General features: G+C 33.6%; 2 protein-coding genes across 2 annotated transcripts; one reads left to right on the forward strand and one right to left on the reverse strand.

Moving 5' to 3' along the window:
- The first annotated feature begins 12,542 nt into the window (after positions 1-12,542).
- LOC144848418 (uncharacterized) lies at positions 12,543-18,934 on the forward strand. Its single transcript, XM_078705146.1, has 11 exons — positions 12,543-12,551; positions 12,707-12,952; positions 13,254-13,442; positions 13,879-14,055; positions 14,335-14,610; positions 15,322-15,396; positions 15,767-16,007; positions 16,761-17,009; positions 17,243-17,557; positions 18,055-18,341; positions 18,709-18,934. The coding sequence occupies exons 1-10, from the start codon at positions 12,543-12,545 to the stop codon at positions 18,330-18,332; spliced, it is 2,055 nt and encodes a 684-aa protein (XP_078561272.1). The 3' UTR covers positions 18,333-18,341; positions 18,709-18,934.
- A 3,698-nt stretch (positions 18,935-22,632) lies between these two features.
- On the reverse strand, positions 22,633-24,266 carry LOC144848419 (uncharacterized). The gene is made up of 2 exons (XM_078705147.1): positions 22,768-24,266; positions 22,633-22,675 (listed from the first exon to the last, which is right to left on the reverse strand). Exons 1-2 carry the CDS (start codon positions 24,264-24,266, stop codon positions 22,633-22,635), a joined length of 1,542 nt encoding a protein of 513 aa, XP_078561273.1.
- Between the last annotated feature and the right edge of the window lie 529 nt (positions 24,267-24,795).

The raw sequence follows: 24,795 nt of genomic DNA on the forward strand, positions 1-24,795 counted from the left end.
TGACAAACATTATTTTGAAAGGTGTTCCTTATGTGTTTTCTTCCTTTTTCCTAGAAATATCTGACAAATCTTTTAATCAGGCTTTACACTGTTTTTCAACTTGGTATGATGAACGTTCACTCATCAAGAAACTGAAAGTGTTGTATCGTGATTACATTGAAGAGACTGACTTATATAAAGCCTCTCAAACAATGAACTTGCTGAATCAATTAACTGATTCTGGAGATCTGAGTTCCACAGATCTCACCATTCTGTATGATACCATAAAGGCCACTAAACAGTTTGGTATTGTAGACAAACTTAGAAACTTCATTCCATCTTTTCCTGATGTTAAACAAATCATCATTTCGAAATTCAGCCTTCATCAACTAAAGATTCTGAATTTGGGAAATTCACTGACACAAGAGGAGGTGAAGAAAATTGCTCATATGTACAATAGTCCACCTTACAACTATCAAGATGCATGGAGTCTTATCATGGATTTACAACACAAACAAATTATTTGTGAATATGATAGAATGGATAGATTTATTGACACCTTAAAACGTTTTGGACTACATACAGCTGTGGACATTCTTACCAGAGGTATGTCGATGTTGCTTTCTTTAAGAGCAATTTCCATACATTTTGCAATATTTAATTTTTTTTATGAAGTGTAGTTTTGATAGTACAATAAAAAATTTGCTTATTATTAAAAAGTTTTCAACATCTCATGAAAGGTATTTAAGTGGGAGGAAGAAAATAATATACCTTAAGATGTAACAAATGTGTGTATATTTATATTGTTACTGTATTTAATTTGCTCTAGCAAACAGTCTATTGTAAAGATTGGAAAAAATATAGTTTTTCTTAACAACCATTATTATTTGTTTGTATTAAAAATATCACAATTCCCATAAATCTAAGAATAAGGGAAAGGAGTGATGTTGGTGAGTAAATGTGATGAACATTCTAGCAAAAGTCTGAAATGCTACTACTAGTGAATTGATAGATATTCTAAGTGACAAATATAAAGATAGTCTATTACTTGCTGAAAAGGACTCTTCATTTCATATGGAAGTGTGAATTGCTGTCATCCAGCGCTTCCCGTCCTGATGTGTAAAGTCCCTAATATTATTATGAGGGTTAACCACTGCCCTTCGGAAAATTTAAAAGATTGTAAACATCTCTGTTTATTATTATTTATTATGACAGTTTTCATGCATTTTTTTGTCAATGACATTCTGATTTTAAATTTGTTGGCAATGTGTCAATAAGTTTGATGGTTGAATTATATCATGTAGTAGAGTGAAACAGTCGACATCAATGAACACATTATAGTAAATATGTTATTATACTGTATTGCTAAATGTTTTATTATTAAAAAGTTTTCAAAATCTCATAAAAGGTATTTAAGTGGGAGGAAGAAAATAATACTGTACACTAAAATATGTTACAAATGTGATTATAATTAGGTGATCATTTAGAATAAAATGATCACCTATTGTTATTGTATCAAATCTTTATTTTTAGGTGATCATTTAGAATAAAATGATCACCTATTGTTATTGTATGAAATCTTTATTGGTTATCCGCAACTTAGTTGCAGGATAACCCATGTGATTGTAAATATCTTTTTTTTCATCTTCTTTGTTATTCTTCTTTCTTTCCCGGATTTTTGTGTGTCGCATATCCCCTATTGCTTGTGAACGTAACTTTGTATAACTTTGTCAAATGATTGGCCTGTAGCTGTAGATGTGCAAGAAACTTTGTTATATGACGTTAGAGTCGCGCAGCGTAAGTTACGCGCGATTTTATGAATTTTAATGATTGATCATAGATTATAAACCAAAAGTCATTTTGTATTGACACTTACTGAAAATTTAAGTCATATCAAGCGCAAACTTTCTATGGATTAAAAATGGCATGTTTCACAAGAAGTTACGCGCGCACGCGCATTTAAAATTTCAAAATGCGCAAAATTAATTTCTAATCAACTTTCTACGCTGATCATGACATTTTGAGCATGTCAAAAATTCCCACGCGCGCGAAAAAATTTACGCGTAAGGTGCGCACGGAGCATGAAAATCATGTGTTTTTCTCTTGAATTATGATTTTACAGCCTTTCCTAGTCATTTTAAAAAAGATTGACATAATTTCAAATTAAAATGATGTCATACGAACACGTTGATTTAGACCATTTGAGCGCGTTTTAGTTGCAAAAGTGACAAAATTTTGTCAAAATTATGCCTATTTTGAATCTATTATAGCTCCTCAGGATCAACCGTTACCCCCAATTTTTTTTAATTAATATAGAAGCAGATATGTTGTAGATATGAATTCATGCAGAATCTTTATCCCTCGGATGTTATGACGTCATCGTATGGCCACACGAATGTAAAATATTGGATTTTTGACTGTTTCGTTATTGCTCTTTACATTAAATAGAGCGCATCTCGCTTATACGTATTCCATTTCCTCATATATTTTAATACTGTCTAGGTCAATCAACTATCTTTCGCATGAGTTAAAAATATTTTAATTTTTATGACGTCATCATGTCTAAAAATGTAAATAACGTGGGTCACCTATTTTCATCTTTACAGTAAATTTCAATCTGTTATAACTCGTCAGAATAAAAAGTGATAATCATGATTAAAACGTTTTCTGGAAGCTATTGGATTGTAGATACAAATTCATGTGAATATTTTGCCAATCAGATGTTGTGACGTCATCATATGGCCAGTTGAATTCAAAAAGTCATATTTTCATCTCTTGCGTAAAAGTTCATTGCATTTAAACGAAAGCGCATCTCACTTTTACGTGCTCAAAATTCTTCAAATTTGTATTAATGTAATTATTTAGATAATTATCTTCAAAAATTGTTATCTTTATATGTCAATTTGATGACGTCATCTTGTTAATAATTGGATTTAAAAGATGGGTCTCGTAATTTCGTCTATGCTGCACTGTATATAACATACAATGTATTCTGTAAATACTGTAATATGCTGTATGCTACAAAATAGGTACAATTCAGCACTGTAAAGATATTTAATTCATGTCATAGGATGGCATAATAATTGTCGGCGTATGTGCATGTTGCGTTTGCGCGGATAACCCGAACTCGTCAAAGTGACGAGTTCAAATCTAGTTCTTCTCTTTCTTATTATTTATTTCTCTCTGTACAAATTTGTGTAACAATTATCTCAAAAAGTTAAATGTCAATGATCACAAATTTTTGACAATGTCTTTTAAATACTTTAACTTAGCCATAATAAGCTTTTCAGTGTGATCACTCAACCGTGACGTCAGTAATACGCGATTTTGTGAAATCACTCTATCAATCATATCTCCATAACTCTTTATTACATATCAATGAAATTCACTACATATAAACTTCAGGTCAAGGGTAAAAATATTAGCAAATAAAAACTTGCGCGTTTCAAGGTCATGCGCGTGAAATTATGCGTTAAAAAATTAAAATGCTCCAAATTAAGTTTTGATCAATTTAGAGCATGAATTAGGCCATTTGCGTGTTTTAAAAAATTACTGCGCAAAACACGTTTTTGCGCGTGCGTACATAGAAAGCGTAAAAGAATACCATTTTTTTGAACAAATTGCATTCTACTCATCTTCCTTAGTACATTCACCAAATTTGAGTCCATTCCGACTTAAAATAATGCTATACGAGCACGTTAAAAATGACAAAATGCGCACATTAATTGTACAAAAGTGCTAAAAATGGTAAAAAGTAGGGCCTTTTTAAAATGAATATAACTCCTCAGAATGGAAGATGACCCCCAATTTTTTTAACTTAATATGGAAGCCAATAAGTTGTAGATATAAATGTATATGCACATTAGACGTACAAAATGGTATGACGTCATCAAATGGCCACTTGAATTAAAAAATTAGTAATTTTTATCTTTTTGTGTGGGTTATCACATTCAATAGAGCGCATCTCCGTTATTTGAACCCGATTTTCGCACAAATTTTAGTATGTGCTTGCTCAATTAATTATCTTTCTCATGAGTTGTCAACATTTTCAATTTGATTATGTCATCACGCGTAAAAACTTGAATAACCTAGGTCGTGTAATTTCAGCTACAACATATATTTGAATATTTTACAGCTCTTCAGAATTAAAGGTGACTTTGAAGATTATAACTTATTATGAAAGCTGATGAAATGTAGATATGAATTCATATAAAAATTAAGCCTATCGGATGATGTGATGTTATCATATGGCCAGTTGAAGTTTTTAAATTTCTTTAGTCAAAGTTATACAAATTTCAAAGAGCGCGCATTGCGCTTCTACGTGTCAAATTCTCTTCCAATCCTTATATTTATTTGCTCAATTCATTATCTTTCGAAATTGTCATCTTAAAGTTTATTTTGATAATTCCATCATACCAAAAAATTAGAACATGATGTGTGTCCCGTAATTTCACCTATGCTACACTGTATATAGATACATTATATACAGTACATATTGTATATGGCATATAATAGGCACAACTCAGCACTAAAGCGTATAATAGGATGGCATACATCAACATTTTCTGATCGTATGTTAACGTACGTGCAACACAATTATTTCGGTAAAATGATAAAAATGATCACCTATAATTCGTCAAAGTGACGAATTAAATTCTAGTTAGGTGATCATTTAGAATAAAATGATCACCTATTGTTATTGTATAAAATCTTTATTATTATTTTTTTTTTATTATTTTTTTGTGATCATTTAGAATAAAATGATCACCTATTGTTATTGTATAAAATCTTTATTATTATTTTTTTTTTTATTATTTTTTTTCTTTTTATTGTTTCTGTACACTATTTTGTGTAACAATTATCTCAAAAAGTTTAATGTCAATGATTACACAAATTTCAGAATATCTTTCAAATAATACAACTTAATCCTAATAAGCTTTCCAGCGTGATCACTCATCCGTGACGACATTTATACGCCATTTTGCGAAATCACATTATCAATCATATCTCCATAATTCATTATCACATATTAATGAAATTCACTACACGTAAACTTCAGATCAAGGGTAAAAATATTAGCAAATAAAAACGCACGCGCACGTAGGTTCATGCGCGTGATATCGCGCGTTAAAAATTTAAAACGCTCAAAATTAAGTTTTGATCAATTTAGAGCATGAATTAGGCCATTTGCGTGTTTCAAAAAATTACTGCGCAAAAATGCGTTTTTGCGTGCGCGATACTTAAAAAGCGTAAAAAATATGAATTTTTTTTACAAATCTCATTCTACTCACCATCCTTAGTACATTCACCAAATTTGAGTCAGTTCCGACTTAAAATAACGCTATACGAGCACGTTAAAAATGACAAAATGCGCACATTTATTTTACAAAAGTTCTGAAAATGGTGAAAAATAGGTCTTTTTTAAAATGAAAATAATTCTTCAGAATGCCAGATGACCCCCGATTTTTTTAACTTATTCTGGAAGCCATTGAGTTGTAGATATGAATTCATGTACACATTTTACGTACAAAATGTCTTGACGTCATCAAATGGCCACTTGAATTTAAAAATTAGGATTTGTTATCTTTTTGTGTAGATTATCACATTCAACAGAGCGCATCTTGGTTATGTGTGCTCGAATTTCGCACAACTTTCAGTATGTGCTTGCTTAATTAATTATCTTTATCATGAGTTGACACTATCTTCATTTTAATGACGTCATCACGCGTAAAAACTTGAATAATGTAGGCCGTGTAATTTCACCTTCGCAGTAAATTTGAATATCTTACAGCTCTTCAGAATTGAAGGTTACCTTGATGATTATAATTTATTATGAAAGCTGATGAAATGTAGATATTAATTCATATAAAAATTAAGCCTATCGGATGTTGTGACGTTAACATATGGCCAGTTGAAGTGAAAAAGTAGTTTTTTCATATTTTTCGTCAAAGTTATACACAATTCAAAGAGCGCGCACAGCGCTTCTACGTGCCAAATTTTTTTCCAAATCTTATATTTTTTGCTCAATTAATTATCTTTCGAAATTGTCATCTTAAAGTTTAGTTTGATAACGTCATCATGCCAAAAAATTAGAACATGTGTCCCGCAATTTCACCTATGCTACACTGTATATAGATATACAGTATATACTGTACATATTGTATATGGCATATAGGCACAACTCAGCACTATAAGCATATAATAGGATGGCATACATCAACATTTTCCGATCGTATGTTAACGTACGTGCATGTTTAAAAAAAAATTAATTTCAGTAAAATGATAAAAATGATCACCTATAATTCGTCAAAGTGACGAATTAAATTCTAGTTATAATTGTTACTGTACTAAATTTTCTCTGTCAAACATTCTATTGTAAAGATTGAAAAAATATTGTTTTTCTCAACAACCATTATTATTTGTTTGTATTAAAGAAGACCAAATACCCAGAAGGAAATGGAGTGCTGTTGGTGAAGGGCAACCATCCTCGAGTAAACGTGATGAACATTTTAGCAAAAGTCTGAATGTTAGTGAATTGATAGATAGTCTTGAGAAATATAAAGACCCACTATTTTTTCGTGATACGGCCGATTTATTTAGTGTATTAAAGTACCCGAAGTTTGGTGTTGAGTACTCGAATTCAAGAATCATTATTGATGAGCAACATCCTAACCTAAGTATGAATCCTCATGATATTTACTTCTTAATATAAAATAACTAATATTATTATTTGTATCACAATGGTACAGATGTAATGAAAATTGGTAGAGTAGTTTATAGCACATAATTTGATCAAATTAGCTGTTTTAAATATGGAAAAAATTAGAAAATAACTGTACTGTATGTAGAGATTAAGAGATATCCAAATGAGCAACCACCATTAAAATAAGTCTGAGAAAAGAATAATATGAGAATAATGATCAATCTGTATTCTTTACTCCATGATTTGTAGCACTTTTAACATAGTATACAGTAGGAGCCACAAAGAAAGGTTTAACAGCAACAAAAAAAATCAACCATGTGTTACCCAGCATGGCCTGTTCTTTGCCATTGCTGCATACTAATCTATGCCTGGTAAATCAAAGTAGTTTAGGTTAATTAAATAGTAGTAGATATATTTATTTTAATTGGTTATAAAATTTAAAAGTCTGTAAACTGTTCTCTGTTTATATTTTCTATGACATTCTGATTTTAAATTTGTTTGCAATGTGTCAATCTTCAGTTTGATGGTTGAATTATTTCATGTAATAGAGTGTAGTAGTCCACATCAATGAAGAATGACAGTAAAGATGTAATTATCCTGTACAGTATTGCTAAATGTGTGCTAATTGTTTCTATTTTGGTTTCCAAGAATCCACTCCAGCAGAAATACTTTCACGAGGACCAGAAGCATTAAAAGCATTTAATGAAGCTCTGAAGGAAGGGGAAACTGAAGTTAAGCAAGGCAGAACTATTTTTGTAGGTCTTGAAAGAGTTGGAAAAACTTCTACTATCAATTCTCTGTTACGGAAAGAGTAAGCATCTCTCAAATTAAATTTATTTACAAAGTCATACTGTAAGCTTAATTTTGAAGTATTTCAGGATACTGATAATTAAGTGATAGAAAGATGAAATTGGAGTTGGAGGTCTGTTAACTAGCAAAAATCCAAAGGTGGTAAACATTTTTATATTGCTGTCAATCAATAATTTTTATCATTTCTCTCCTACTGTACAGTTAATTTAAAAACATGAAAGCATTGTATACAGTAGATTAAATTATAATACTTTCATGTAAAAATTTTTGTTTTGGATAGTTTTAATGCTAAGCAAGAAATAACTGATGCCATAGCAACAACAAAGCTTGTGTGCACTCAAGATGCTGCTGATGAAACGATGTTGGAAGAAAAATCACAAGATACTTGTAAGTGTACAGTAGTCAAATGCCTTGTTGTTCTTCCTATCTAATCATTGCAATTAGTGACTCCATAAGTGGACTTTTTTTGTGTGCAATTTTTATACTTTTTTAGTATAGTTTACCTCCTGTAAAGATTGATTCCCAATTGGACTAAAAAAAACAACGTACACAAAGCAAGCAACAGTTTGGTTTGGTCACGTCCTTGCATTGCATCCTTTTGACAATGTAAAATTGCTTTAAAATTCTCTAAGAATATTGTTGAATCAAGACCCGGTGATTTTTAACTGCATTATAACACTCTAGGCCGATCTTCCAAAGTCATAGGCTATAGAAACATTTTGGCTATATAACCGATATTGCCTTTTTAACAGTTGTATTATAACATTTTAGATCCTTGAGAAAAATATCTCTCTGAACTGTATTTATGAAATAATTTAAAATGAAAGATCTAAGCAGGCAATTTCTGTATAATATCACGGCATTGTCACTACTTTACTAGGCTATCACAGGGGCGGATTTAGGATTTTGATAAAGAGGGGACCGATATGGGAAAATATACATCTTTTTTTTTCTAGATGCCCGGAGATATCATCGGAGTCGTTTTGACCGGTCGATTCTTGTCATATAGTTATATGAATATAGTGCGTTTTATAGACTATATTTAATATAAAGGCTGTTTTCCTGTCGACGTAACGTTATGACAAGTTGCGTTGAGTTGCATTGAATTTTTATATGGTTAAAGTTGAAAATAAATAACGATAACGATGATCGAGCCCCAAACCCCCTCCCACCCCAAGTCCGCCCCTGTATCATGAAGTTGAGTAATGAATAATAAAGAGTGCTTTTCTTTTGTATGCAACAAAACATACTTCTGTATGGAACATTAAGACACTATTTTTTCTTTAATAATTGAAGCTTATGGCCTTTATGAGAATGCTATCGCAGACGAAATGGTGAAAGTTTTAGAGAGTAAGAGACTGAGAGAAGCATCAATAAAAGCAGCTTTTGATTCTGACAATTTTGACATAGGAGAAACATCTATAAAACCAGTGTTAGAGAGTGAACCCCAAAGGGAATATAAAGTGGACGTACCAGAAAAGTCAAATCGGGGATCCAAGCAACAAAAAAAAGGGAAGCATAAAGACACGTCAAAACGTACAAAACAAGGTAAGCATTTAGCATCCTACAATTCATGTAGACTATAAAGTTAATGGTACAGTCCTATGAACACAGTAGAAGAGAGTAATTATAACATTTTCAGAAATAATTCTGGAATAAAATAGATTTAATTTTCCCTTATGACGAATTAGGTTATATCAAGGATTAAATAACATAAGAATACGTATGGTGACATTAAAAGATTTTCCAACATGCTAGCCATGCTAAACAGTATTGCTACATATCCTTTTGCTATTTTATCCATGGTTATATGCATTGATTTTGTCAGAATAATATATTGATTGATCATTTGATTTCAGAATAGCAAAATTCCATATCCAAAAAATTAACAATGCAAAGAAAAATGAAAATCATACTAAAATAGGATTATCTCCCATTTAGTACAATTATATTTTCCCCTTGATTGAATTCGATCTTGGTACTACAAACACTATAGCCAGTATCACTTCACATCAAGCCACACTTCAAAAAAACCTGAAGAAAGATCCCTCCGTGCTATGTGCAGATATTAGATTATTACATTCCGCAATAATTTTTACTAGATGCATACATTATGGCCTACATTACTGAATGGGTAAAAAAATTATTATTTCTGTTGGTTACGCTTCCCTGCACAGCATTTTTTGTCATCGATCGAACATGTCTTATTTTAAAATTAAGCATATTTCTTAACATTCTGCTTGCCTTACATGTGCATAGCCTGTCACTTTTAACATGCTCGTATAATGCTATTTCAAGTTGAAAAGTGAATAAAATAGGATAAAATTGTTAACGAAAAAGTTGTGAAACAGAAATCGTGTAAAAATACTTGAACTCGTAGCAATATTTGAAATGCTTAAAATTGCTTAAAACATACTCTAATTTTAGTTAAAAATTAATTTTAACAATTGTAAAAATTGTTAGCATGCTTATACATGCATTATATGTGCTATGCACATGCAGTAATTTATATGGGCAATAGAGCCTCCATCCTTTAAATCCGATATTTATTATAATTTATAAATTCTAATATATTAATTCACACACAATAATTAAGCAGGTTGCTTTGAAGAATACAAAATAGGTTTTTTAAAATGAATAGAAGAAAACAAATGCAAACTATCTGTATTTCCTGGTGAACAGGTCAAAATTGTATAACATCCGTACATTATGAACGTAACCACACAGATTTAATAAATTTAAGTGGGGGAAACAATATTGTTAGAAGGGCATTTCTTGTTTTGTTGGTTACTTTGCATTGCATCAGATTTCTTTCCGAGTGAAGCCACTTACACTATATGAATGGCTTTCGGCTGCAGGCAGGAGCTTGGAGAGGAGATGCAGGCACAAACAAGTACATTTTCAAGCACTGATTGATATTGGAAGTGGCCATGACCTTTTTCGGGCAACCTTCAATCTCAAAATTAAATGCATTTTAGAATTAAAATTAACAATCAACATTTTTGTATTAATTTTATCAGAGAAAAAGAAAGAAATGCCTAAAAACATCCAAAAAACTTTGGAAGAAAAACTTAAAAAAAGAGGAGAGATAATGTTTCAAAAGGAAGGTGACTCAAAGGTGACAAGCAAAGAATTTGTTATGAATATCTGGGACTTTGGAGGCCAACCAATCTATCATGTGATGCAGCGGGTAAATTAATCAAGTTTGCTTAAATATATTTTACTTTGTTTTTGTGAGGTAGAGGTTTCCAGTACAATATATAGATATAAAGATATACAAAGGCCTAAAATAGTATAAGAACAAAAAAGTAAATATATGAAAAACGCAACTATTTGGATTAGTGGACTCAAAATGAACAAGTCAGCTGATGGGCAACAAATTGTACTTGTTTTGTTTTACCAACTGATGACATCTAAACAAGTCACACAATTTATCAACAATTTAAACACCTTTTGTTATTGAATATTGTTGGAAAATTCAAAAATAAAAATCTATACACTTTATTAGTATACCATAAAAACAAATCAACGAAATATGAACATTTTGATTTTGAATTGAATTTTGAAATTATCTAAACAATACAAATTTTAAACAACAACAAATAGCTTGATTGTGCCAAAAAATTGTGGGAAAGTGTAAAAATTCTTTGGTGTTTGATTAGAATAAAATTAGTAGTTGAATAAATAGTTAAACATACAAAAATGATACATAAAAGTATATTTCTCCTCACTAATTTGTTGAAAAATAAATATGGTAGACTCAAGGCCCATTTGCACTAGGATGATAATGATTGACGATAAAAAAAGTAATGCATTTTCCTACATAAAACAAAGGAAATCTAAAAAGTTTTCATCCTAGAACTACAGGATAACCATCTATGCTACCTTTGATGAAAATAACATTTTCACTAGTCCAATCAAATGACATGATCAATAAGAGCATAGTTATGACTATGATAAGAGCAATATTATCGTGATGATTATCAATTTTATTGTTCTTATTGATTGGATTTTTTATTGGATTTTAAAAAATACTATCCTATAGTTTTAGAACGAAAAATTGTTTAGTTTCCTTTGGTTTTAAATAACAAAAAAATAAAAAAGAACAACAATTTATCAGCCTTAAAACAACATCATATTCACACCATGTGCCATGAAAATGTGCTAAAAGAATCTTGAAAATAATAGGTTTTTTTAATAAGAATCACAGGCATTTGATTTGAACATAACTTACTCTATTTGTACTATTAAATCATGAGTACAACAGAAGGCTCAAGCCAAGTTAATTTTGATATCCCAAAAAATAGAAATAAAATAAACATCTTATTTTGATTTAACCATTGAGAGCACAAGATATTCAATGGGCAGAACTCATTATATACGTGTTATTTATTATTCAGCTATTAATTTCATTATTTTAATTGTCAATGTATCTCAGATCTTCATGGTATCTTTTGCTGTTGTCTGTGTAGTATTCAACCTGTGTGATGATCTTGATGCCCCAGCAAAGGTTTTGAATCCAACAACTGTAAGAATTCCAATGTATATTTTTATCTCACAGTTAAGTTTCTTTATAAACTAGTTTATTGTATATTACATATTTAGAAAACCAAAGTAGAAGGTAATTTGTCAATTCTCTTAATACAAAAATTGAAAAAATATTTTTAAAAAGGTTTCTATGAAATGTTGCATCTAGGGTGAGGTGTATGATCATCGAATGACAAATCTTGAGTTCATTCTTCATTGGATTCAGTCTGCATACACAAACAGTAGACCTGACGCAAAGACAAATGATGGTCAGCCTTCTCCTCCTATATTTCTGATTGGTACACATTATAATAGCCTTAAAGGAACCGAAGCAGAAAAGAAACAAAGGGTATAGTATAGTATATAAACAATTTAAAAATGCACTGTGATATAATTAATTAACCTTGGTGCTCCACTTTCATTATATTATTTTGATGTAATGTCTTGCACATGCGCTAGATGTGTACACTGGACCTATGGTTTATAGTCCTTATCCAAGAAGACTTGTTCTACCACCAGAACTATGAAGCAAGTGAGCCTCAAACCCTTGCCGATGTTATGGCTACGTAATTAGGAGTCTTAACTGCTCGGCCACTCACTAACATTTTACAAATTATTGTCAGTGCATATTTTATGTGTACAGTAGTGTACAGATACAGATGTACAGCAGATGAATCTTTATTTCAGGTTGCACAAATAAAGGATCAAATCTGGCAGGCCCTGGCAGGCAAACCATTTGCTGCTCTTGTGCGCTCAACTATCTTTACCATTGAAAACAGTTTACCATTTTCAAGGAGCAATGGTTGTGACATCATAAACGAAATACTTGATTTATCAAGGAAAATGATTCAAATTCTACCAATAAAATGGCTGCAAATCCAGCAGGAAATTCAAAAGTTAAAGAAGAAACACATCTATCTACCAACTAAGCAGGTATAAACATGTTTAAAAACTAATTTAAATCAAACTATGTAAATAATATGAAACCTGCTTTCTTAAAATGTTAGAATATGACCTCAATTGCATACGTAATTATATTCTCAGTAAGCAGTACTGTCATTCAGTATATTGCAAATTTAAGCACGATGAGAACTACTAATTATTCAATAGATAAACATGAAATATACAGATCGGAAGAAAAACACATGTAATTAAGTGAAAAATGAGTAAAAAACTCATTTTCAGATTTATTTTTTTAAAATAAATGTTGTAATAAAACTTTTTTGTCCGTCAGATATTTGATTTAGTTGTCAGCTTAGAAGTAATACATAACCAAGATGTTCTGCTTCAGTATTTACATGACATTGGTGAGATTCTCTATTATCCAGATGACAAGGCCCTAAAGGATATAGTAGTCTTAGATTTGATGCTTTTAGTTGACATGTTTAAAACAGTCATCACTGTTGAAGATCCAAAGCTTCAGGTTAGCAAATATATGTTGTATAGTAAGTAAATGGTTAAACATTTTGCATATTTGTTTTACTACCTCTGTATTATTATTATACCAAGTACCAAGTGACACAGTAAATCAAATTAGTATACTGTTATTAACAATTCCCATTAATGTCTATGACAAATTAAAAGTCAACTGATGAAAAATTGAATGAAAATTTAAAATTTATTTGCATAGAATTAGTGTTGTATTTTGTTGAAAAACCTTTTGCAATTTTTATTAAGAACTGATTTTCATATTAATGAAATTGATATTTAAATGGGGTTCTTTTATAAGAATTTGCTTCTTGAATTTTCACATTTTTCTTTGTTTAAATCAGTAAATTTAATTTTAAATTGTTATTGTTCAAAGAAAGTAAAAGACGTTGTCATTGTCAAACTCAATTTGTTATAAATTTTAAATATAGACAGCAGCTTTGAGAGATGCTTGGATAAAGCTGAACACTGGTATTTTAGAGGAACATCTGTTGAGGCATCTATGGGAGAAGGAGGAGTTCTGTGATTCATCAGATGATAAAACATTTAACTTCTTTGTGTCCCTCATGGAAAAGTTTGGTTTACTGTGTGAAAAAAGGCATACAAAGGTATGAAGACAAGAAAATCATAAAAAGTTAAAAAATTTTTTTTTAAATAGTTTTAAATAAGGTTACAGACACATTTCAAAAATCTCTTTTGTAGTTTTCTTTTTCCCTTTACTTCGTAAAAAAAGTTTTATGATTGGAAAGTTCAGATTTCCTATAAACATCTATGTGACACTTAGTTTCAATCACTTCTTTTTGACAAACCATCTAAATTTTTATTTTATATAAAAAATTGACTGAAAATTGACAAAATTCCCTTTTTTCACTTGTTTTTTTTAATAGAACAAGGGAAGAATTTTCTATGTTCTTTCACGCTTGAAACCTGAAGCCTCAGCACCACCTAAATATGACAGAGAGCGTGCCGTTTCTCTTTTTCATGATTTCGGTAGCTACCTTCCAGATGATCTGTTTCAACGTGCTGCAACTAAATTTGTTGAGAAATTCCAAATGGATAATTATGAACCTCAACTATCTTTTGAGCATGTAGAACTAAATATTGATGAACATCATCAAGTCATACTATATGTGGCTACCATTAGACAGCGCCGTATGTTACAGGTACATTTTTTTCATTTAATAGGTAGCGGCAAAAGCCTAAAACATAAATTAATTGGCATTAGTAAAAAATAGAAACAAAAGAATTCAGTACTTATGTTATCATGTTTCTAACTATAAATATACATTCAATTTGATTTTTCTGTACATTACAATGTACATTTATGTACCTGCAAAGAATAATTAATACAAATAATTTATTATGTTGCAATGTATTTGTTTTACATCAATCCATTGATATTTCTGCCTCCCTTCTGGTTCGGACATTTTGCTACAGCCACCACCTCCCCCTCGTGGGGACTTTTGATGAAACAAATTTATTTCACTGGCACTCTCGCATGTAAAATTCATGATGAATGGTACCTCTAGTTGGCGGAAATGACACTCCCATAGCGTGCTAGGAATCGGCAAAATGATTGTATTTTGCGTTTAATGCAAACGTCAAGGGGAAGTCCCCGAAAATAATGTACTTCTGGTATGGTGAATGATGTAAATATTATTAGATTGTATGTTACTCTTTTGTTTGTTAATCTGGAATTCAACATTATTTTCATGATTCTTGAATTTATTTAATTTAAAAATGTCATTTTTTGGAGGGTAAAATTTGAACTGATCCACCAACCAATGGCAAGAAAATTCAGCGCAGCTCGAGGTTTCCCCTTTTATAAATGCACACATCATTTAATTGTAATTTTTTTTTGTTTCTTATTGCAGACAACAATAGTTCGAACAAAAATCCTTAATGTGGAGTCTGCAGAAGATAAGCCAGAACCTTCTGTCTGTAAGAAAGTAGGTCAAATACATTTTTACAAATTTCCTTTATGATACAAGAGAGTTATCAATCTCAAAACTATTTATATTTAAAAATTCATTGATCACCAAAACAGCTTTGGGATACCTATTTTTAATAATATTTATATAATCATAATACAGTTCTTACATTCTTTGGTTTCTATAATAATACTGTCCATTCGGAATTGAGTTGTTTATCCATATTGCCAAGCATTTTATATAATCTTTTTTGTAATGCCTTAATTGTATTCATATTGATGGTCCTGTGTTTTTTAAATAACTTGCTTCATTATTTTATAACACTAAATACTGTATGTATTAATTAGATGCCTATTCTGCATCTATTAATTCTATTAATGTTTTCTAGGTGCTAAGCTTCCTTCAAACTGAATTAAAAGTGTTCAGTCAGAGTAATGCACGAGGTCTTAAAGTTAAGATGTACATTCCTTGTGCATGTAGTCCAAAGATTGAAAATGCTCATCTGCATATTATTAGCAAGTTTGACCAAGCTGTATTGCCTTGTGGAGGCAATGCAATGGATGTGACCCATTACTGTAGATTGTTTGCTGATAGTGCAGTACTGCAAGGTGATAGTGCAGTACCGCAAGGTGATAGTGCAGTACTGCAAGGTGATAGTGCAGTACAGCAAGGTGATAGTGCAGTACCTCAAGGTGATAGTGCAGTACCTCAAGGTGATAGTGCAGTACCTCAAGGTGATAGTGCAGTACTGCAAGGTGATAGTGCAGTACCACAAGGTGATAGTGCAGTACCTCAAGGTGATAGTGCAGTACCTCAAGGTGATAGTGCAGTACCACAAGGTGATAGTGCAGTACAGCAAGGTGATAGTGCAGTACCTCAAAGTGATAGTGCAGTACAGCAAGGCGATAGTGCAGTACCGCAAGGTGATAGTGCAGTACAGCAAGGTGATAGTGCAGTACCGCAAGGTGATAGTGCAGTACCGCAAGGTGAATGCATATGCTATTCTTTGCCCTTGATTGGGGACAGAAACATTTATAAGCAATTGTGCATGATAATAATTTAAAACGCATATAATAAATTAAAATAATAATAATTATTATTATATAATATAATAATAATCAGTTTTGGATAAAAGGGTTTACCTGAAATATAGATGGGAGAGTGAAGGAGATTGTGTATATGTATGGTATATCAAAAATAGATTGTACTTCATATTAATAGAAGTAAATGTAAGGAGGCCATTCAAGCAAGCGATTTTTTTCAGAGATTTAAAAAAAAACACCAAAATGAAATGAAATCAAACTCTGAAAAAAGTGAGGCAATAAGTGATTAGTTATAGTCACCATGGTACAACATGATCTCTTATTATTTACTATTCATAGGGTGTGTAGATGACTTTACAATTCAAAGAGTATGTGAGGAAATGGACGACAACTGGAGACAATTTGGTGTTCGTTTAGGAATCGGTCATACAGTGACAAAAGAATTTGAAGCTTCAGATAAAATGATGCATCATTGGAGGGAAAAAACTACAAGTAGTAAACAAAATCAACTTGCAGTATTGCACAAGGCTCTAACAGAACATGGCCTAACAAACCTTGCTGATTGGCTATTTGGTGAAACAAAATCAGGTATGTATTATCGTTATAAAATGTTATGAGTCCAATATTTCAATTTACATAAGATTATGGTTTGTAAATATCATTCAAAATTATAAACATGCTTCCCAGGATTATAAGTCCACTAAAAACCTTTATCCTGCTGATGTTTTAATCAAATTTTTCACAACTGGCACTTTTTATTGAAAAAAATCCAATCACTTACATTATTTATTTTCATTTTTCTTTTCTTCTGACTTTGGCAGACGGCTTTAAAGACCAAGACCTCTCATTCATCTGCGATCATTTAGGCACGGAATGGAGAAGGCTAGCAGTGCGACTTGGCATTAAATGGATAGATATCGATAAAATCACAGACACAAATAGAAACATCAGAGTCAGCATGATGGATGCCCTGGTTTCTTGGAGAGATGGATGTGCAAAACAAATTCCTACAATGATCAAGGCTTTAAGACAACAAGAACTCAATAGTTTAGCTTGCAACCTGTGCAGAAGACATGCCTACATAGAGGATACAAGTTTTGAAGAAGTCACAGTATTTCAAGACCAATCAAAAAATGGTTAGATAATACTGGGTACTTGTTATAGTATCTATACATTTTGAATTATAACACCTTGTATTCTTGCAATTTGATTGGTTAAGTATGCATCACATTTGGAATTAGCCCTACCTAACAGAAAAGTAATATCTAATGGTGATAATTAACCCGCTCTAATGCACGTTCAGCTTTTTGTAAACATTTTAAGAATTTTCTCATAAACATTCATTATTTGTATAATAATACAATTTTACTGTGTCAGCTTTCTTGTACTACAGTATCACAATTATTTAGAGAGTGAATATAAATTTCAATAACATTTATTTTAACCATCAATAAAAATGAATATAAATTACACTATTAATGTTGGTAAATAATTTAAGTTACAATCGCAAACCAATCATAATTTTAAAATTAAAAAAAAACAAATTCCGATCAAATGCCATTTGAAATAGGCATATAGAGAAAACATCTAGTCCACCATTAAATTGTTAGAGTAAACTTCATTTATTTCACAGGATGCTTAACAGACTTACATCTTTTAACAATTTCTGAGATGATGGATGAGAATTGGAGGCAATTTTGCATCGGACTTGAAATTCCTAAACAGAAATTGGAACAGAATAAAGAAAAATGTTCAATGTCAATTGTAGACACAACTATGCATTCTCTGGTTCAATGGAGAGACAAGCAGAATGATGATGTGAACCAGTGGCAAACAGTAAAAGAAGTCTTGAAGACAGTTGGAAGAACAGATATTGTAGACAGTCTAGAAGCTAGGAAAGACATGTATTGAACAATAATGGTAAAGTATCAAGTTCATAGAGATGGTATTGAAAGTTATTTGATTGTACAATTTGGAAACATTCCTTTCAAATTTTGTTAAAGATGTATTTTAACCTCAAAACATGAAAAATAAAGATGAATCAAATTAAACTTTGAATAGGCTATTTTGTAGTTTTAATAAATTAAAAAATATTGACTGGTTTTTATAGAACAAGTTTGCTAAATTCTTTATTATTTGACCTTCATTTTAAGAGAAATTATGTTTTTTTCCATCATAATTTCTGTTATTTAATTTATGTACATTTTACCAAATATTATATCTGCAATTCATGCCTGTACCTGAGCTTTAAAATGGCCTATTTAACATTTTTTAATATTTTTTTCAGAGAGACAACATGTCAACATTTCAATTTGATTGAAACTGAAAAAAAGCTTCAGTTGACATGTTATGGAATTCTACGACTGAACCACATAACAGAATAACTGAACATGTACACACGTACAGCTGGCATATTATACACTTTGAATGTCAACTAGGCAGTGGCATTGTGAACCCACTACACCACGTCTGTGGAGTTGTGTACGACAACTGCATACAAATCTTATAGCAAAAACACCACAGAACTGACTCCAGTGATGCTTTAATAATGTAAAAGGCTCTGGCCTCCCTAACTTGTGTGGGATTGCGGTTGACACGTGCAACAATAATACCAGGTAACTCGTCTGAACAAACATTTATTGGCATAAAAACAGGCAAGCAAAACAGCCTCTGTAATACAGAGATAAATAGTTCAATGCAATATTTTCATAAGTTAGGCTAGTCATTACTATAGGCCTCCTAGGATATAATGTAGGCCTAGCCTAGCCTAGGCTAGTTAACTTGTACAGTAGTTTTAGCAATGTTCAACCTCACAAAATATTAATCCTATCAGGCCTATAATGTAAACCAACTATAAGAAACAAAAAATAAAATATAAGTCATAACAAACTCTCACTAACCAGCTTATGGCAGTTTAATTAATTAATTACAAATTCTAGCATTTACTGTTTTTGCTTTAGCCAGGAGAACACTACTCTCCCTGCCAGTCACCCAGGCCAAAGAGAAAGAGATGTCTCCTTGGATACAGCTCTCTAGGCTTGGGTGTCCAGCAGGGTTCCCATCCCCCATGGACTATTCCATTATCACAAAATCAAACAAAATCACTGAACCATAACATGTTCCCCGTGATGACTATACTTGGCCCCCAAGTATTGTAATCTGACACACTGTCGCAAGATAAAGTATACTAATTATTAGATACCCGATTGTTGGTTGAAATAGCATTGGGATGCCACCCCCCGTTAAGACATTCTGCAATGGACTCCTAACCATCATGTCATGCCAACTGTTAAAGTGAAGATACTAAATACGGAGCCAGTACGGTCCCTCCCAATAGCAGAAGTATGAGGAATTTCCAATGCGAGTCCACCCATCATGGCCCTTGTTACCATGACACTCACCCGATCAGTAAAGTTCTGATCGCACCTCATGACCACTGCTAAAGGTTCACCCATAAGACTGCTTTCCAACGCAACTAACAGCTCAAGGAGCATGACCAATCCAATAGGTGCCACCATACGGCTTCATACCCCAAAAACTATAACTACAACAACTCATAGGTTACCCTATAACCATTACTCTGTGACAGATCGATTCATTATATAATACAAGCTTCAGAGATTGTGGTACTTTAAACCATTATTATCAGCTTTTCAATCATCTATAAATACATCTCATGTTACATGATACAAGAACCTGTGTGTACCTAATTATTTTCAAAATACCATATTATGACACCATAACATGCTGTACTCTTAAACTTAATACCTATTAACAATTAGGTAAACAATAGTAACATAATTATAACAATAACTCCTATGCGGTAATATTGATGAACACCAAACACTTTATCATCATAGATTATTTAGCTTAAAATGGTTTAACAATTACAGAAAAGTAGCACAAACCAATAGAAGGTGTGCATACATAAAATTCAAGTTCATAAAATAATTAAGTCAACACTTAATGGCGGGAAACTGTAGACTTCGGCCATTTCTCAGGGTTACTATGAATACCTCTAGTTGATCTTGATGATCGTCTGAGTTGAGGTTCTACTGGTTGGTGTCTTGCATCCTGCTGTGGTAAGTCATGATGTGTAAATACCCAGGTTGGCATATCATCTTCTTCATCTGAGTCACTTCCTACAATGTCTTCAGTTGTTGCTTCCCTTGGATCAACAATTAAGAGTTTTCTATTTACAGTACGTGTCGGGCCACCCAGAAGAGGCCGAATCTTGTAAACGTCTCCAGCGTCGTTAACCCAAACTATGATGTAGGCATCGTGATGAAACTTGTCTTCTAACTTGTGTCTGCCTTCAAAAGCACACCTTTTCAACAGTACACGATCTCCAACGCTCAGTTGTGGACTCATCTTATGTATATTCTGCTTCAGTGTAGAGTTTTCTAGTTTCCGTTCAATGCTATCTTTTGCCACTTGATGGGCTTGTTGTATAGCATCAGCTTGTTGTTCGATAAAGTCATCTTCCCAGTTTTCCCGTGAATTGTTGAGAAGTTGGTCTAATGGCGTAAACGGTTCACGTCCATATAGTAGGCGAAATGGTGAAACACCAGTAACACTGTGGGGTGTTGAATTATACAAGAACACTAAATGTCCAAGCAGCTCTGGCCATTTTCGTCGTTGTTTATGATCAATAGATCTTATCATTCCACAAAGGGTACGGTTAAATCTCTCTGTTTGGCCATTGCCCTGCGGGTGGTATGGCGTGGTCCTGGATTTGTGAATGTTGTAGAGTTTGCAAAGTTCCTTAATGACTAGGCCTTCGAAGTTTCTCCCCTGGTCGGAGTGAAGCCGCTGTGGTGCACCATAATAATTGAACCACTTCTCTTGAAGGACTTTCGCTACTACTATGGCTGACTGATTTCGGCAGGGTATAGCTTGTGCAACCTTAGTAAACGCATCTGTTAGAACCAAGACATCCTCGTAACCACCTTTGCCCTTATCAAGTTTGAGAAAATCAATAGCTAACAACTCAAATGGACGGAATGCGATTAGATGGCGTCTAGGCATGCGAATCATGGGACAAATTGTCTTGGATGTTGTGCAAGTGAAACATTTCTTAATATGTTGTCGGACATCATCTTGAAGTCCAGGCCAGAAACATCTTGTCTTTAAAATGCCAATGGTCCTATTAGCACCTTGATGACCCCATCCATCGTGTGCCATCTCTAGCATTTTGTTGCGAAGACTATGTGGAATGAGTAGTTGTCGACAGTCACCTGTGTTACATTTAACTTCTCGGTATAGTACTCCTTTCCACTCCTTTAAATGTGTTATCTGTTTTAACCATCCTCTTAGTCCAACAGAGTTATCAGTAATTGGTTGCCCAGGTTGCCAGTTGATTTGCCAATACTCCCAAACCTTTGCCAATATTGCATCGCTTCTCTGGAGGTTAGCTAATTGTTGGTGAGTGTAGGACGGAAACAAACTATGTGTTTCATCTTGAGGGTGAATTTCTTTAGTAGTTTGATTTGCATTTCGGATGTTGATGGGTACTAAACTACAGGCTGTCACTTCTTTTACCATTACTGTAACATCACATACTTCAGCATCTGGACATCTGCTTAGTGCGTCTGCACACTGATTGCTCTTCCCGGGTTTGTACTTAATGTCGATATTGAAAGGTGCGAGCTGAGCCACCCAACGATGTTCCGTTGCTCCTAACTTGGCTGTCCTTAAATGAACTAATGGGTTATGATCTGTAAAGACAGTGCATTTTGATCCTCTAATGTATGATCCAAACTTTTCTGTTACAGCCCATTTCAGGGCGAGAAGTTCTACTTTGAAGCTTGAGAGATCTGCATAATTCTTTTCAGCTCCACGAAGGCTGCGGCTGGCATATGATATGGGGTGAAGTTTTCCATCTTCGTCTGCTTGCATTAAGCATGCTCCTAGACCATTGAAAGAAGCGTCCACTTCTATAACAAACTCCTTACCGAATATGGGGTAGGCCAAGACAGGTGCTGTTGATAGTGCTTTCTTCAGTGTCTGGAATGCTGTTTCGGCTTGTCCACTCCATTCAAACGATAGCTTCTTCCCCGCATTTCTGGTTTTCTTTCCGGTCAATCCATGTAATGGAGCAGCAACTTTCGAGAAGCCAGATATGAATCGTCTATAGTAAGATGCAAGTCCCAAGAATGAACTCACTTGCGATGAATCTTTGGGAGTAGGCCACCGCATAACTTTCTCTACCTTACTTGGGTCTACCGATATTCCATTTTTGTTGACGATATGACCTAGATGAGTTACTTCAGTCTGGAACAACTTGCATTTTCCACCTTTTAACTTCAAACCACACTTCTGTAGTCTCCTGAATACTTCAGCTAACCGGTCCAAATGTTCTTCAAAAGTGTTTGAAAATACAAGGATGTCATCCAAATACAATATCAATTTTTCGAGGTTTAGATCACCAAATATATTTTCCATAATTCGCTGGAATGTTCCTGGACTATTACACAATCCTTGAGGCATGCGATTGAATTCGAATAACCCCCAAGGAACTCGAATAGCTGTTAATGGGACGGAGTCTGGGTGCATCGAAACTTGAAAATATCCATGAGAGAGATCCATAGGTGAGAAATATTTGGCTCCACCTAAAGCTTCAAGAGTCTCGTCAATCCGAGGTAACGGGAACGAATCCTTGATTGTGATTGCATTGAGTTGTCGATAATCCACACACAGTCGCAGTGCTCCTGAGCTTTTCCGTACAAGTACTACTGGGCTAGCATACGGACTAGAGGACTTCTGTATAATTCCTTTATCGAGCATGCCTTGTAGCAGCTGTTTGACTTCGGCCATTTGTGATGGTGGTATTCTACGATAGGGCATACGGATTTGCTTGTCAGTGGAGACTTTGATTTCATGAGGAATTAAATCACAATATCCAAGATCGAACTCGCCAGTTGAGAAAACCTCTTTATGATCTACAAGCAATCTTGCAACTTGGTCAATTTCATCAGGATCGATGTTATTGAGACTTACTCCAAATGGTAGTTCCAAGATTGTGCCATCTCTACACACATGTCTCTCACAGGTATTTATTTGCGTTAGTGGAATGGGTGAGCTGTTAATTACTTGACTCTCATCAGTATAAACTTCTCTAACATCTACTTGTAGAACATCATCTGTCTGGAATGTAACTACATGAGCTTGTTGAACTAGCTCTACTGCTGCTGCTACCATGGTTTTGGGTTTTAAGATTAGTTCTTCGTCAGTCGAATTCGAAACAAGCAGACTCACTTGTGAAACTCCGGATACACAACCTTCAATTACCTCCAGACCTTCTCTATCACTGGATGATTTAATTAACCATAGACTCTTAACATCATTATCAAGCCTACATGTGGCATCAAAACAGCATTCTAGTCTTTTTACTGATCGTGGGGGAACGACTTCTAACAAATCTTTGGTTAGTACACCACGTTTCCCACATGTTACTTTGGACTCTGCTGTTTCATTAGACATCTTCAGGCTATTAATCACCATGCTTAGGTTTTCATCTGGTGTATCAATGAATAATCGTAGGGCATTACATCCTAGTATCAAAGGAAAATCTTGCTTACGTCCACATTTAGGTGAATTGCTTTCTACCACCAGAAACCCAACGACGACCGTCTTATTTCCTATGGTAACAGGTATCTGTACATAACCTTCAACCGCTATTTTGGTTCCTGTAACTCCAACAATCTTAATAGCGGAATCTAGGTTTTCCATTGGACCAATACGAGGCTTCAGTATTGAATTGTATACATCAGTTGGGATTATTGAGGCTTCGGCTCCTGTATCAAGAATGCAGCCGATCCGTGCACCAGCAATATCCAACATCATTTTCGGGCTCGGCGCCAGTAGTCCCAACCTAGTCGATTCAGTTTGATCCTCACTTTTCACCCTACTCTCATGTGCAACAATAGGCAGTTTATCACTCCCTCCTACCACCTTGCCTCTGATGGCGGAGGGCAGAAGTTTTCCGGGTGCTGTACTCCTGCCGACTGCTGCATAGCTGGTTGTGTGGTTCGCTGTTGCTGCATGGTTTTCTGAGATGAATAGTTCATCTGCGGCTGGTAAGTTGCCTGTGGCTGACCAGTTAGTGGTGGTTGGTATGTTGGTCTAGGTTGATTGACTACCTGTGGCTGGTAAGTTGTCTGTGGATGACTAGTTATTGGTGGTTGGTAATTTGGTCCGGGTTGATTGACTGCCTGTGGCTGGTGCATCTGTTGAGGTGTAGGTCGAATTTGGTAGGCTCCTTGAAGTTGGGGAACTGGTGCTTGGTGGTAAGCTGGTTGAGATTTGAAGCTTGGCTGTGGTTGGTAGGATCTTTGTGAATAGGTGTCCTGTGACCGATTTGTGTTATGGCACT

This window comes from Antedon bifida, chromosome 7 (assembly GCF_963402885.1).
Source record: "Antedon bifida chromosome 7, ecAntBifi1.1, whole genome shotgun sequence".
Lineage (NCBI taxonomy): Eukaryota > Metazoa > Echinodermata > Crinoidea > Comatulida > Antedonidae > Antedon > Antedon bifida.